The 16,174-nt window shown below is 45.9% G+C and overlaps 1 protein-coding gene across 10 annotated transcripts in view; it reads right to left on the bottom strand.

The window, feature by feature from the left end:
• ATF7IP (activating transcription factor 7 interacting protein) overlaps nt 1–16,174 on the bottom strand; it is a 673,891-nt gene that overhangs the window by 464,815 nt on the left and 192,902 nt on the right. For all 10 annotated transcript variants that reach the window (XM_086958904.1, XM_086958898.1, XM_086958874.1 and 7 more), the window contains one exon: nt 10,512–12,448. In XM_086958904.1, the coding sequence (XP_086815030.1) occupies nt 10,512–12,441 (1,930 nt within the window). In that variant the 5' untranslated portion in view covers nt 12,442–12,448. The remainder of the gene's footprint in view (nt 1–10,511; nt 12,449–16,174) is intronic.

A 16,174-nucleotide genomic window follows, 5' to 3' on the forward strand; every position in this document is an offset into this window, starting at 1 on the left:
GGCAAGTAACACATTTCTTATCCAGTATTAGGCTATCTTTCATAGATTCACATGCCTGAATCAGAATAGAAAGCAACAATAAGCACATTTCTGCTCATACTTAATGCATAAATTCACCAGATAATAGACCTATCAATGTGAAAATAGAAAGCAATAAACTGCAAGCATAGCGAAAATCATAGAAATAATAGAGAAATGTGTGTCTAAAAGCATAAGAAAGGTTGGTGGGAAGGAAGGAAAACTCACCTCTATCGAGATAGATGATGTAACACCCCATGTCCCAGTGCAGGATAGTTTGTTAGTTCCGTATCCAGGCAGTAATGCTTGGTAAATGTATGCGGTGTCTTCCATGTTGCCGCTCTGCAAATGTCTGCAATAGGCACACCAGCAAAAAGTGCCATAGAAGTAGAAACTGCCCTCGTGGAATGATTGTAAAGGTTGTCCAGCTTGTTGGTGACATAAGACAATAGCACCAGAGATCGTTCTAGAGATACTCTGTTTGGTAAGTGAAAACCCCTTTCTAGGTAAACTGTAGGCCACAAAGAGTTGATTGGACTTGCCGAACGCTTTTGTCCTGTCAAGGTAGAATTGAAGGCAGCGTTTGAGATCTAATGAATGTAGAGTTCTTTTGGCTGCTGTTTGCGGATTTGGAAAGAAGGTCTTTAAGACGAAAGGTTCATTAAGGTGAAAGTCCATCGGGACTTTGGGTACAAATTTTGGATTAGTCCGAAGAATTACCCTATCGTTTTTGAATTGAAGAAATGGCTCTTGTATTGTGAATGCGTGAAGCCTACTTACTCATCTTGCGGATGCAAAGGCTAGAAGAAGAGCAGTCATCCAGGAGAGGAACTTGAGATCAGCTCTATGTATCGGCTCAAAAGGATGTCTCATAAGTTGAGCAAGGACTGTATTGAGCTGCCAAGTTGGAGTTGGGGACTTTACGGGAGGGAAAGTCCTGAATAGGCCTTTGAGAAATTGTTTTATTAGACTATGTGACCAAAGAAAAAGGTCCTGTAGAAGATCTCCTGAAACGGGATGTTGCTGCCAGGTGAACTTTAATGGAGGCGTGAGCGAGGCCTGGCGTTGCTAGATGGAGATGGTACAGTAATATCTCTTCTGGTGAGAAGTGAGGGGATACACTTTAGTAGATCTACACCAGATGCAGGTTCTCTTCCATTTGAAGGAATAGGTTCTATTTGTATTGTCAGCTCGAGCCCGAGCTAGAACTTCTCTGCAATCTGGAGGAATGTTTAGAGCATGAAATTCTTGGAACTCAGGAGCCAGGCCGATAATTTGAGAGATGCTGGATCCGGGTGTTGGACTTGTTTCTGATCCATTGTGAGGAGTGATGGAAACAGCATCAATGGAATAGGAGGTTGCAGGGAGAGAAGATGGAACTCCGTGAACCAATGTTGGCGAGGCCATGCTGGAGCTATTAGAATTATCGTGTAGGGCTCTGCCTTAATTTTCCTGAGGACCCTGGAAAACAGGGCAATCGGTGGAAAGGTGTAGGCAAATACGTCGTACCATGCTATTGAAAATGTATTCCCCAGCGTTCCCCATTGGGGATACCAGCTTGTGAAGTTTTGGCATTTGGCGTTGTGCTCGGTGGCAAACAGATCCAACAATGGTTTGCCCCACTGAGAGAAGATGCTGTTGAGAGTATGCTGGTTCAATTCCCACTCGTGGCTGGTTGTCTACAGCCTGCTTAGCGAATCTGCCAGTGTATTGTCTATTCCTGGAACATACTCCGCTCTCAGGGAAATTTTGTGTTGAAGCGACCAGTTCCAGATCTTTTAAGATTCTTGAGAGAGTGATACTGAACGAGTTCCTCCCTGTTTGTTCCGGTAGAGCATCGACGTAGTATTGTCTGCTCTGACAAGCACTAGAGAACCTTTGATCCTGGGAAGGAACGCTAGGAGGGCTAGATAACTGCTCTTAGCTCCAGGAGGTTTATGTGCAGCTTTCGTTCTGTAGAGGACCACTTCCCGCTGATCTTTACCTCTTGAAGGAAGGCTCCCCAAACTTCTAGAGATGCGTCCGTGGTTATCACTTGGGGAGAGGCTTGAGTTAGGAAGGGTAGGCCTCGAGAGAGATTTTGTGGACCAGTCAACCAGTGTAGAGCAACGACCATCTGAGGAATCACTTGTATGATGCCGTCAAAGGAGGAAAGACTCCCGGAGAGGGCGCATACGGAGGAGACAGTAGGGACCTAGAAGAATGCAGGATGACATAATTCCGAGGAGGGATTTGAATCGGCGCACTGAAAGAAATTTTCTTTTCCTTAAGCGCTCTGCCAATTGTGGAAGTTTTTGTTGTTGTTCCTGTGATGGGAAAGCTTTTTCCAGGACCGTATCCAGGACAGCTCCTAGAAATGCTATTCGTTGAGAAGGCTGTAGGACTAATTTGTCTGGGTTGAAAGTGAGATCAGATTGTTTGAAAAGCAGTAGACAGGCTCTGGAAGATCTAGTTGCGTTGTCAAGAGAGGGTGTCTTGATGAGCTAGTTGTCAAGATAGGGAAAGACTTGATGATGTTGTTGTCTGAGGTATGCAGCCACTGGAGAGAGACAGTTTGCGAATATGCGAGGGCTGACTTGAATCCGAAGGGCAGGACCCGGAAATGGTAATATCTTCCGGCCACAGCGAGCCTCAGAAACCTTTTTGCCTTCTGTGGATAGGAATATGACAATAGGCATCTTGGAGATCCAAGGATACCATTTAGTCGTTTGCATTGAGAAGTTGCAAGACTTCCTGACTGTGACCATGCAAAACGATTGTTTCTTTAGGAATGTGTTTGGACTTATCAAATCTAGTACCAGTCTCCATTTCTTTTCCTTTTTGCGTACCAAGAAGAATCGGGAGTAAAAACCTTGCCCTCTTTGACGAACAGGAACCTTTTCTATTGCTCCCTTCTGCAGCATTGATGACATTTCCAGGAATAAAAGGGGTAAATGCTTGTGAACCATAGGTTCAGGAGGTGTTTGAGGAGGAGTTCGCACAAATTCCAGCGAATGTCCAAATTGTACTAGTTGGAGAACCCAACGGTCTGTTATTTGTTTCCAATTGTGTAGATAGTGGGATATTTTTCCTCCTACTTTGGAAGGCGGAGAGGAAATGGAGATTGGCGGTAGAGAGAAGTCATTAGCGTCGGGCGGAATCTTTCTGTCGTCCAGCCCTTCCGCGAAAGACTTGCTGTATGATGTCTGTGCCTGTTGTCTCCGCGGAAATTGTTTTCTGTATTGCTGGTTTGAGGAGGAGTAGGAAGATTTATACTGTTGGTAGCCTCCTCTGTTGGAATATTGCCCTCTACCTCTTGAGCCTCGAAACGGGCTACTTTTATATTGAAGGGTACCCAAAGCTTTGGCTGTGTCTGTATCCTTCTTTATTCCTTGAAGGACTTCATCAATATGAGTGCCAAATAAGAGTTGACCATCATAGGACATGTCCAGAATTATTGTCTGGATCTCAAGCCGGAATGTTGCCTTAAGCCAACCCTGGCATCGTAGGACCGCCACCCCAGTCAGTTGGCGGAAACCAGTAGATGCGATGTCCATCGCACAATCGATCATTACTGAAGCTGATCTCTAATAGTACTTTTCATGCCTCCTCTTTAAATTCTTGCGGCAGAGTCTCTGAGTAGGGTGCAATGTCTGACGACATCTTCCTGTTGTAGCGCCCCAATAACACCAGCGAGTTGGACGCCCGCACCATTAAAGATGACATGGAAGAAAAACGTTTTCCAATATTGTCTAGGCGTCTGCCCTCTTTATCTGGAGGAGCTGAAAGTGGGGCAGAAGGGTTTTTTGACCTCAGTTGAGCCGCATGAGTAATGACTGAATCAGGCTTGGGGTGGGCTATAAGGCAGTCTGGAGCATTGTCCGGGGCTCTATATTTTTTGTCCAGTCTTGGTAAGACTGGAGGAACCGTGGAAGGATTTTGCACTATTTTTATGCCTTGAACCCAGATATAATCTATGATGGGCATAGATCTTACTGATTTTTTGAAAGGTTCCTTGAAGTCATAAAGAAAACAGTCCTGCTGGTGTGAAGGCATAGGAAGTTGAAAGCGTTGTTCTGCTCTTTCCAGGAGATTATGGAAGCCTCCGATGTCTTCACGGCGAGTCCACTTGAGGAGGCAACGGTGATGTTGGAAGAGGGATAAAGTAGTCGTCCCATTCGTCATGATGTGACTGATTATCCTGAATTTCCCCTTCCTCTTTTTTTTCCTCCTCATCATCCGTAGAGGGGGGAGGTGGCACATGTAGGTCAATGGTAAGAGGAGGTGGCGGTGGAACTTGCGCCCTCGGAGGTGGAGAGAGAACGAGTAGGAGACTGGGCAGAGGTAGGGAACCGCTTCTTATAGTCTGAAATCATAAATTGTAGGTCAGAGAGCAGGGTTGAAGGAAGACAAACCATCTGTGGCTGTTGATGATGGCTTTCATCCTGATAATATTGATGTTCTTCAACATCTTCGTCATATTCAGAATCCTCCTGATATTTGACATTAAGTTCAGAGGGACTTCTCGCAGCCCTGAACATGCTGTCCTCGCCTGAGTCTTAATCCTCCGTCAGCCTTTGCTTAGCAAATTTCAGCTGAAAATATGTACTTTCAACCTTTGATTTAGGCGTTGTCGAAGGTATATTCGTCGTCGATGATGAATCGTGACGGTGATAATGGGGACTGGCGTCGATGAGGAACCTTTCGTCGATGATGTGGTCAACGAAGTTGTCGTTGGCGATGACGGAAGAGTCGTCAACAGTGCACTCTTCGAAGATGTGAGAACTATCGACGACAAACCACTTGCCGCTGTGCTAGTCGTCCAGCGGGACGTCAACGCTATCTTCGACGTCGATTTCTTGATCGTCGACGACAATGGGGTACGTGCTGATGACGTAGTCGTCGACGAGATGGATGCCGACGAGACCGAGATTGTAGAAACAGCTGTCGTCGACGAGGTCATGGTAGAAGGTGGTCTTGTCGTCGTCGAGGCCACCGCCGACTAGATGGTAGTTGACGGGGCTGAAGAAGTCTTTTTTAAAGTGTGTACAACCCTCGGTGGAGGAATTAGAGGGCTAGATGGTAAATCCTTAGGTTTTGAAGCCTCTGAAGACTTTTTCTGCATCTTCTTTTGAGGGTGCTGCGAAGACGGACCTGGAGAGGTATCTCTGGGCCTTTTTAGAGGAGTATTTTGATGAGGACTCACTTTCCTCAGAAGACAAGTGGTCTTCTTTATCCTTAAGCCTCTGCAGCCAAGTTAAAAGCCTTTCCTCATGGTCCTTAAGTGTTTTGGTAGAAAAGGTACAACATATCTTGCAGTCTTTTGGTGAATGGTCTGAATAAAAACAGTAGAGGCAGTCCTTGTGCTGGTCATCGACATGTAACCTTCTTTTAGAAGGTACCACAGGGCCTACCAAAATAGGCCTTTTTTCGGAGTGTCTGACATGAAGACAAATAGGAATTCACTTAGAAAAAGATAAACCTGAAGAAAAATCACTTGAATCAAAGAAACAAGGAAAACCTGACCACAGCTCAGTGGAGACTCACTTAGCACGATGTGCGGTTGAAAATCTGAGGGACTAGAGCTCCTTCCAGGAAGGTTCCAGAGAGTGGTGATAGCTGACTGGCTGTTCTCTAAGAGTTTGGTCCTTTTCACAAAAGGACCTGGATATGTTACTAATGTGAGGCCTTAGGCCTATTACTCTTTAAGTCTAATGGGCAATTACTTAACTTATGTACCGGGGACTCCCATCCCGACGACGGGGAATGATTCAGGCATGTGAATCTATGAAAGATACCCTAATACTGGATAAGTAGAAGCGATCACTTTTTAAAGGACCAGACTGAGTTCCCATAAAGGGATAGGCTAGTGGCAGGAAATAATGTTTGCAAACTCTCCAAAAGACCACTGATATGGTAAAGAAAGACCTCTGAGAAGGGCCTTTCCTATATACAGTTGTAGCTGCCATGTATACTGTTATGTCCTATGTAGAAAGATACCAGGATGTACATTTAGGTCTTATTTATTAATCTTCAGTTCAGGTTACATCTGTCTTGACTCCAGCCAGCCTAGTGTGGTACCAGCCCCACCAGGAGCAGCCTGCCTAGCTGCTCAGCCCATCTCTAACTGTCCACTTTCATTCCACTCAGACACCCAGGCATTCCAAGCATCACAGGCACACCAACATTCTAAGACCAACTCACACTCTGGTTGAGCAGCTAGAGGCAGCAGGACTAAAGTACATGTTATATAAGTAAGTAGAATATAACATTATCCTTTTTTCTTTAAACAAAAGTAAAAAGGAAACAAGAGAACTTATCACAAGTAGAATGATATAACAAATCTCAAAGATGCAGCTAAAACATCAAAAGAAAATAGAACCATAAAAACAAGATCAATAATGGTACAAATCTCTAGGATGCAGCCATGACAACAAAACATCACAGGAGAAAAAAACATTAAGTAAAGAAAGGATGATTAAGATACATACATTAGAATAGCAATATCCCCCATCCCCCTTAAAAAGAGAATGTTAAAACATATTTCACTACATAGTATTAAGTAGTATCTTATACTGTAACGTAAAGTATTATAACACAAAGGGTAAAAGACTTCACAACTCAAATGCCAAAAGCATAACATAGAATAGAATACCCTGCGACTTCAATCCCAAGGGAAACAAGAACAAATGGGTTGTCACCCATAGAACCAACTGTAAAGATATGTACTATTGTACTGCACACAACTGTAAAATGGATTTAAAACCCACATCCAACCCCGTGTAGGAGCTTACCTAGGCACATACGTATGGGAACTAACCCATGTCCCAAACCCCTTGTACAGGTTACATACCGCCTAGTAGGAGTAACTGACAGTATTAATTAATGTGGAAAATAAACCCACAACAATCCCTCAAGTAAGGGAACTGTGTGATGACTACACACAAGAACTCATGAAAGACCTTCCTAAGCAAAACTTCAGCCTGTGGCAACTCGACACATGAATGTGCAGCAGAATTTAAAATCATTCGTTTATACTAAACATGCATAAGATTTTGTCATTACAACAACAAAACCTAAAATTCCAATTTGAATGGAACACTGCTGAACTGTGCCCACGCCATGAACTATGTTTCACCCGAGTTGTGGTATAAAAACACTTTCCCTGTACAAGAAAGAGAAAACAAAACAGCCCAAACCAAATAGCTAGATGTGTTAAAAATGCAATACCACAAAGAAATGCTGTAGAGTGCATACAGTTACATTTTCAAATTCACCAAAGTAACGTTATACTGAATCACAGCCTTGTGAGAATTAACCTATGCCCCAAAGTAATGCCTAATAGTGCGACCTGTAAGAAGCCTAGTGTGGTACCAGCCCCACCAGGAGCAGCCTGCCTAGCTGCTCAGCCCATCTCCACTTGTGACTTCAGGACTGGAGTGATGCGAGTGCACCACAGAGTGATTATCACCATCCGAGCTGCAGTGTTCTGTACCAGGCAGCTGTAAATAAACATAATTGGTGTAGTTCAACTTGGACGGTTAAAAAGCATTTATTGTTCAAATCTTTTTATTAAAGTTTTATGGTGAACAGTACCCTCACCTACATCCAACTGGCTAGTAACAGGGAGGAATTATGAGGAACTAAGGGGTGGGGAGGGGGCCATACTTGGGGAGTAAGAGGGTGAGAGGGGTGTCCAGGAGGGGTTCAGCCCAATAACATCTCTGGGAAGTCAACAGATGAAGGTGGGAGATAACTGCCCACATAAGGCGTAGCGTTCAGCCCTAGTCGACAGGTTGGGGGTGGGGTGGGGGGGGTTTAGCTATGGTGAGTCAGAGGACCTATAAATATTGGGGACAAGAGTTATCTGAATTACTGCACCAGATATTGTACACAGGGTACCAATTTTTATCGAACTACCTGCTTAACTGATCAAAGGACAAGAATCATGTATTTCATCGCGCGGGCTGCATGGGCTAAGTCAATACATTGGATAAGCATAATAAAATGTAGCTTGGGAAGCGAAGAAACTCCATGTTGAAGATTCTGTCAATTTTGTGTAGTACTTCTTCCCAGTATTGATGTAGGTTGGGGCAGTTCCAAAGAAGGTAGGCGAGGGTGCTAGACTCTCAGCAAGAGAAACACCATTTATCAGAAGTTATCGGCCTCCACTCAGCAATTCTAGCTGGGTGCAATACAAGTAATTTGTGATCTCCGTTTCCAGTCCTGCCATGGTCAATTGGAGAAACGGTTTCTGTTAAGAAGGTCTGCTCATTCTTTAGGTGTGAAGGTGTGTTCTAGCTCCGCTTTCCACCTGTTTTGTGCTGGAAATCTGGTTAGCTGATGGGTTTATTCAGAGAGATGTACAAATCCGATAGCAGATGCTTGTGCTGGGGATTATGCATTTCTCAAACGGCGTCAATCTGCGGTTAGCATGTGGATGGATGTGGGGCCGGGTGACTCAGTGTTGGACCATAGAAGGTCTCTATTTTTTTGGGTGTGTGAGAGTAGGAATCTTGCAGTTCAGAAGGCCATTTTGGTCAAACAGGTCTCCTAATCGCCTGCACCCAGCATCATATTTTCTTCTGGGCCTGAGGCCACTGCAAGGCAACACATTTGATGAGCTGGAGATCAATCTCTCCCACCCAATAAGTCCTGAATGGCGTACGGTCTCAAGAAAGCATACATAAAGAGTCCTGAAAGAGGAGGAAATCCTGGAGGGCACTAGTCCTCCGTTCTTCCAGGGACAGAGGTGGCAGAGTCAGCACAAGGAGTGAATGGAGAGCCAGAGCGTGCCTCCCTGACCCACCCTGATACCGAAGAGGCTTAATATAGCCAAGAACGGAGGTACATTTTGACCTCCTATGGAGCAACATAACGTTATGTTACATTATTTAAATCTTTTTTCTTACCACTAATAGAGGCGTGAGAGGTCTCTATTTCACACCACGGTCCTGAAGAAAGCCCACTTGACCTACCAGGCATAAGAAAGGGCTGAAACATGTCGACCTTCTTTCACTTGGTGTGAACGAGTCATAATAACTCACGTTCACCGACTTAATTTTTAAATCCATTGCCTCTGAATACAGAACTAGTAAATAATTTTTCTGATCAAGAGAGACAATTTTATTCCATCACTTTTTCACCTCACCATCACTTATCACTACTGTTTTTAACAATGGGTAATGCCTCCTGGATGGAGGTTGCATGAAAAAACAACCCGATGATTATGCACACACGTGCGAGGGACGGCGGAGAACAAGATATACCGCTCAATACCACATCTTTTACCAGCACGTGCATGAGGGTTAACATTGGGACTACTCGGAACCGTTACGGCATACCCAAAGTTATGCAGGACAAGTGATCCTTTCCCCCCCCTGATCAGAATATATAACTCGAGGAAATTGGTTGGATCACTAATTCCTCTTTCCCTCCACATTGATTCTGCTAGTATGGAACCAGTCAGAAGGCCAGAGAAGAAGGCCCTGGAGGGGTAGACCCCATGTGGGGACTGAGATCGATCCAAGGATCGCCCGGGCACAGATGGAGTGGTCAACCCAGTACAGAAGGGAAAAGGGATACACGTTAGAAACAATACCAATAGTTAGGAGTTACTGTGGGACCGAAAAGACAGACAGACAATGGTCTCTAACAGCAGCACATGTCCAAACCTGACAGGAAAAAGAAAGCGACCTAACAATCGAGACGATGCCCATCACCAGCAAGAGGAGTGAACCCCCTTCATGACTCTAAAGACTTTATCGAAGAAAACCATCTTGCACACAACCGGGCCCAACAATAGATGGCAGGAGCATGCACAGCATGTGTATCTACAGCCACACATGCCATAAACTTGTTTTTGTTGAAATAAGATGTTCTCCTTTAGAAAAATAATTTTGTGATCCCACATGGACGGAAGAGCTATTTAATGTTCATGAAGAGCAATAGCGATCCCATGTCAGGGTCTTTAAAGCCTGAGAGCAGTTTGAGGCTTGCAGAATCCTAAAGATAAGCTAGGTTGGCAGCATAGAACTGCAGTCAGGCTACAAAAGCGGCTGTTATTCATTTAGTAATCTTTGGGCTGCCTGAATGGAGGTTCAGTAGAGCTATCAGGTGTCAAATGTTTCTATAGTAAGGTTTAGGTACAGAATAATAACATGGGACACATTCTAAAATACCACACAGCACAGATCAAAAGCAGGCAGCTGTGTTTTAGGATGGTTTATTTATTGTAAATACATTTACTTCTCAGTTAGCCTTATACATTCTTAACTCCAAAACTGAAACCACTTCGGACAAAACCCTTCATTAAAGCAGTTTTCAAAATGCAAGAAACATGTTCACCAGCAAAGCCACTAATAGGGACCCCACACTAATTGCTATCAGTTTCAAACAAATTATTGTTAAAAGTTACGGGAGAGTCTCTGCACAAGTCACAGAGACACTATTCACCAAAATGAATAACGTATGTTTTCATCAGTTAAAGTAATAAAAGTAGTTGCTCATCCTACCTGGTAGACTCGACTGCGTCATCTGAACAGCACTGGCTACCACATCTTCAATGCAGGGATCGTCTTCATCCGATAGCACCAGGAAGGCTTCTGTAGGCAGGTTTTCAGTATGCTCCTGCTTGGATTGAGATCCTTGACTCAGCTCTACCTTGTCCTCAAGTACAGGACCAGGCTTTACCTCAAGCAGTACAGGTGGTTTGGAAAAAGAATTAAACCCATCTTCAACTGGGGCTAGTTTTTCCAAAATGGGAATAATATCATCAGTCTCCATGGAATCGGAGTTCTCCATATTACCGTTATTATTCTGCAGATCCTCTATGGGTGTCAGAAGAGTGTTCTCTGGCAGGTCAGTTTTTTCAACCCTGGAGTCAGTGTCCATCTCTATACTGCTGGTTATTGCTGCTTCCCCTGCATCATCAACACAATTATCTTCCTGCACGATCTTGTTTTGTTCTATATCCTCTGCCATTTCAGCCACATCAGAGCAACACTCCATTACTGCAGCATTCCCCACTAGTTCCTGATCTCCCACAGTTTTTTGCCCTAGTTCATCCTTCACTTGTGGGAGCTGGAGCACCTGTTCTTGACTTTCTAGAATGACAACATTTTTTACCTCAACATCCTTCTTTTCTTCAGTCAGCACCGATTCCTCTTCTGCCACCAGTGGCCTGGAATCAGCTTTCTCCAGTCTATCCAATTTCTCTTTAATAACCTCTGCAGCATCTACCTTTTCTTCCTCTGCCAAAGGCTCATGCACCACAACTGAACTTGCCCCCTCACATTTATCTAAGTCTTTCACTGGTGGCTGCTCTTCTGTGAGCTCATCAAGAAGATTATCCTCTGCAAGCTCTTCTCCAAATTGCTTCTCCTCTGCCAATTCTTCAAGAAGCTGATCTTCCGTTGGTTCCTCCTCACCTCGCTCTATCGTCCGAGACAACATCTGTGGATCTGAGGCTAGCCTGTCCTTCACTTCACTCAATTCGATTGGTCTTGCCTTGGTCTGTTCAACTAGCTCATGCTGTCCACTCTCATCATCTGCCCAGGCCTCATCTATTTCAGCCTGCTCTAGCTGGCAGTCTTCTGCAACAGCTATCCCATCATCTTCTGTGGCTGAAGCCTGCAATGGTTCTGCAAGTAGCTCTGCATCGCTATGTGGCTCTTCAGAAAACACTCCCTCTGGCACCTCCTCTAAAAGTTCCTGCTGAAATGACTCTACCAACATCTGTACGTGTTGAGCTTCTCCCATCACCCCATGTTCAGGTAGTTCTTCCAAAGGCTGCTCATCCGCAGACAACTGCTCTTTCAGGCACCTGCCTGTCTGTACTTCTACCATCATGTGATCTTCCTCCACCAGCTCCTCCGCTGGTCGTTCTTCGGACAGTGCTGTACCCACTGGTTCAATTTCTACCAGCTGGTCAGAAATAATATTAGTATTTTTAACAGACCCAGCATTGTCCTGGTCATCCTGTTCTTCAATAAACTCTTTGCTTCCTAGCAAGTCCAACACTTGATCTGTTGTACCACACACTTTAATAACAGCGTCTTTACTATCATTGAGAAAAAACTTTTTGGTAGCTGCAGCGGCAAAAGTGGAGGGATTCTCCTCAAACATTTCATCTGTGGGCAGAAGTTCAGACTCTTGATTACATTTTCCACTTTCCATACTGCCAGACACCGTGGCTTCCTTGGGTACAACGTTCCTGCTGCTAGGTTCAAGGCAGATATCTAGCATACCGCTTGACTCCTTATCCTCCATACACTCTGGGTCATTTAAAGAAGAGACATCAGAATCACCATTCTCGTGCCTACCATTCAGGAATTTAAAGTCCTCTTTCACTTTGTAAACCACTTCCAATTGCTGCCGATCACTCACTTTCATGGTCTTGCGGGCCTTGAAGATTTTCTTCTGAGGCTCATCTGTACTGTCCATGTTATACCTGTAAACAAATTAGAAAATAAAATGTCAAAAGTGAGAAATGCATAAAATGTCAAAAATGTATTAATTTAGGACTTCAAGTAGAAAAAGGTAAATTAAACAATGTCTAAAGCAACATTAAAATTCCAAGTGAATTTGGTGAACAACTTTTAAAAATAATTGTACTGACACTAGTTCATGCCTAGGCAGTTTCGAATTCTCTGCTCACTCCCTATCCACCTGCATCACCCTCCCAAAAAATGCCTGTTTTCCGTAAAGCAGATTGATCATCTGTACTAAACTCCACAGAAGGCGCAAAGGTCCAGATGTAAGTAATATCCGCAAGTCCCAGTCAAAGAGGTCCTCCCCTTGAAGTTCTAAAGTAGTGTCCATTGTGGGGTATTGTATTGGGTGCTGGGCTTCTGTTTCCACACCTTTGTTGTGCTAGTGATGATAAAGTCTCTGTCCTATGTTTCAGTTCATTCTTGTGACTCCCTAGAATTTTATCATGGAAAGCGCAGCACTGAGAAGTAGTGAGAGAATTGTGATGTGATTAACATAGTCCTAAAATAGTCAAGTCAGAGTGCCTGGATCCTAATAGATTAGATGGAAATAGGTTGCATGGCTTATTTTCAAAACTGTAATAATTGGGGGGCGTGGCTACGAGCCGACCGAGATGGTGGCGTAGTGAAAGAGCTCTGAGACCGAAGCGGCTCTAGATACATAAATCCGTCTGCTAATCCGGCTTAAGTGAGCCTCCTGAAGCTGATCTGGAGTGTAGAGGCGGAGGGGCGCTGTCCGATACTACTCCGGACAAAATCGGAAGAGGAATACCGAGGGAGGACCGTGGAGACGAGGTGGGTCCTTCCGCACACCTGGGACGCCGTCCTAGCGCTGGGCCGCGGGCCAACCGGAAGTGCACTGTGGACGGAGAAGGTCGCCGGAAGTTACCGCGGAAGGTCGCCGGAAGTTACCGCGGAACGACAGTGGATCGCTTCGGCGGTCAGCACGGAGGAAGAGGCAGTGAGGTAGTGGCGGATGACCAGACGCCCAGCGGCGCTGCCACCCACGAGACGGCGGAAAATAAATACAGAGCCCCAGCGACGGAGCGTTCTTGGCGCGTTCCGGGAGCCGGGGGCTTGCTTGGCTGACGGGACTCCGGGGCGGCGCCTGATCCAGTCTCTCTCTGGAGACGATTGAAATTTTAAAAAAAGGCAGTTCTGCAAGAAACGTGCAGAGGGGAACCTAGGCATTGTCCATAGAGACCGACATTGCCACACTCAGTCCTGTAGTGAAGGCGCCGGAGACATCCCACGCACTGGAGGCACACAACACAACTTGGTGGGGAATTCATCGCTCCACTGGGTAGCCGGGACTAAGTAAAGACACCTGGACTCCAGGAGTGTCCATAGCTGGGACTTGGGGTGAGCGGTGCGGCTGAGAAGGGTATACCGCCATAAAGAAGACAGGTGGTGCTGACTGGCGATTGAAGGCATGAGGGCCTATGGACGTATCAGGGGAGTTGTAGTGGAGCCATTCATATAGTGCTCATTGCCTACATACGCCAACATACTGACACACCTTGTGGCGGAGAGGGGACCCTGGAAAGAGACGCCATTTTGATACCGCTGCCCTGCAACACGAAAAAAACGTCTAATCGGCATACTGTGGGACAGTAGCCCAAATCCAGTAGCGAGACAGCAGCCAGAAACAATTGCAGGAAGGGGACCCAGGAGCAACGCGGCGCAATCAAAACTGGAAAAATACGTCTTCGATAAAACAGCCGCACAACATCCGGAAGGACGCCCATCCACGGGCAAAAGCCCTGAGGGAGATGGCACTAAAAATGTAACATTGGAAGATCTAATGAAAATGCTCTCCAGCGTTCAGGCGACGGTGGGTTCTATCTCTACAGACGTTGGCTTACTAAGGGCGGATCTCCACAAGATGACGGAGTGTGTGGCGCAGGTGGAAGTAGTCACAAAATCTTTAGTAGAGGACACCTCGGAACTACAGCGGGCTGCAGAGCGCATGGAAGCGGTCACCAGGAAGCTACAGGAAAGGCTGGATGATAAGGAAGGACGCTCGCGGAGAAACAACGTCCGAATCCTAGGCATACCAGAGTCGGAAGGCAAGCAAATGATGGATCTCAATGTGAAAGACCTAAATAAAACAAAATTACAACCAAAGGGCCTCTCCCACTTCTTCTCTGTTGAAAGAGCGCATAGAGTCCCTGGTGGAGTGCTGAAACCGGGGGCACCGCCGCGGCCAGTGCTGGCTAGACTCTTTAATTTTCGTGATAGAGATGCCATACTTCAAACAGCCAGGATCTCTGCACCTATTAAAACAAAGAATTCCACCATCGCCTTCTTCCCAGACTACACAGCTGAGGTGGCCCGGCGGCGAAAGACTTTTACGGACATCAAAAAAGCCTTAAGGGCCAAAGAGTTACCTTACTCCATGCTCTACCCGGCGAGACTAAGAATAGTTGATAATCACAAAGCGTGGTTCTTCGACACCACAGAAGCGGCAAGAGAATGGCTGGATGGCTGGAGGCGTGTGGAGGCTCCTCGGCGAACGGGCAGGAGTCAACGCGACCAAAGGACAGAGAACCAGACGAGTCACCAGGCATCACAGGGACATAGCCAGGACCTGTTTGCGGAATCAGGTCTGGAGGAAGGAGAACAACCGGAGAAATAAACGCAGGAATGCACGACCAATGGTCACAAACTCTTCAGCAAACTGAACAAGAAACCCTTGGAATCCACTCTGTGAGAGGCGAAAGAGGACACATGGGGCTGCTATCGAAGTCACAGAGCTGCTTACCCCCCACAAGCCAGTACAATGGGTTGGGATGGGACTACGCGCTCTGCTAAGTTGGGGAAGCGGGCGGTTTTAGGTCCGTGTAGCAGGGAGGCAGGGAGGGGGGGGGGATGTTTGGCTGTTTTAGTTATTGTATTGTGCGACAGAACACGACATGACTGAAACAACACACGATTTACCCACGGAGATGTGAGACACATGGTACGAATAAGGATGCGTGGAAGATTAAAATCAAACACTCCACACCATGTCACAACGCTCGCAGGAGACCGCCTCTAGTGGCAAATCGCGGCTGGGGGATACCCCACCACTGAAAATAATGACCTGGAATGTGCGGGGCTTGGGCGACAAAATAAAGAGGGGACTGGTAATGCAGGCTCTTAATCGTCAGAACCCACATTTAGTGTTACTGCAGGAGACACACCTCACAGGAAAGGCTTGTAAAGCATTAGACAGAAGGGGATATAACATGGTGGCACACGCAGAACTCACTTCTGGTTCTAGAGGAACAGGTATTCTCTTAAAGAAGACCTCTCCGTTTGTATTTATAAACCACGTAGTGGACGACCAGGGCTGCTTTGCTGCAGTACATGGGCAATGGGAGGGTCGTCTCCTCAACATTGTATCGATCTATATCCCGCCAGCGCTCCTTGCAGTAGCTCTGCCGGCACTGGGAGAGTTCCTACTCAAACTCCTGTTAGGAGAGACATTCCTCGGGGGGATTTCAACGCAGTCTTAGACCCCAAATTAGATAAATTCCCAGTTAGGACACATACACCTAGTCCCACTAACCTGCATGGATTCACGGGGGCAATGGGCCTGATAGATCTCTGGCGCCAACGACACCCTACTGCTAGACAATACACTTTCCACTCGGCGGTCCACAACAGTCTGTTCCGGATTGACTACTACTTCGGGGTAGGAG

Source organism: Lissotriton vulgaris, chromosome 1_1, assembly GCF_964263255.1.
Source record: "Lissotriton vulgaris chromosome 1_1, aLisVul1.2, whole genome shotgun sequence".
NCBI classification, from domain to species: Eukaryota; Metazoa; Chordata; class Amphibia; order Caudata; family Salamandridae; genus Lissotriton; species Lissotriton vulgaris.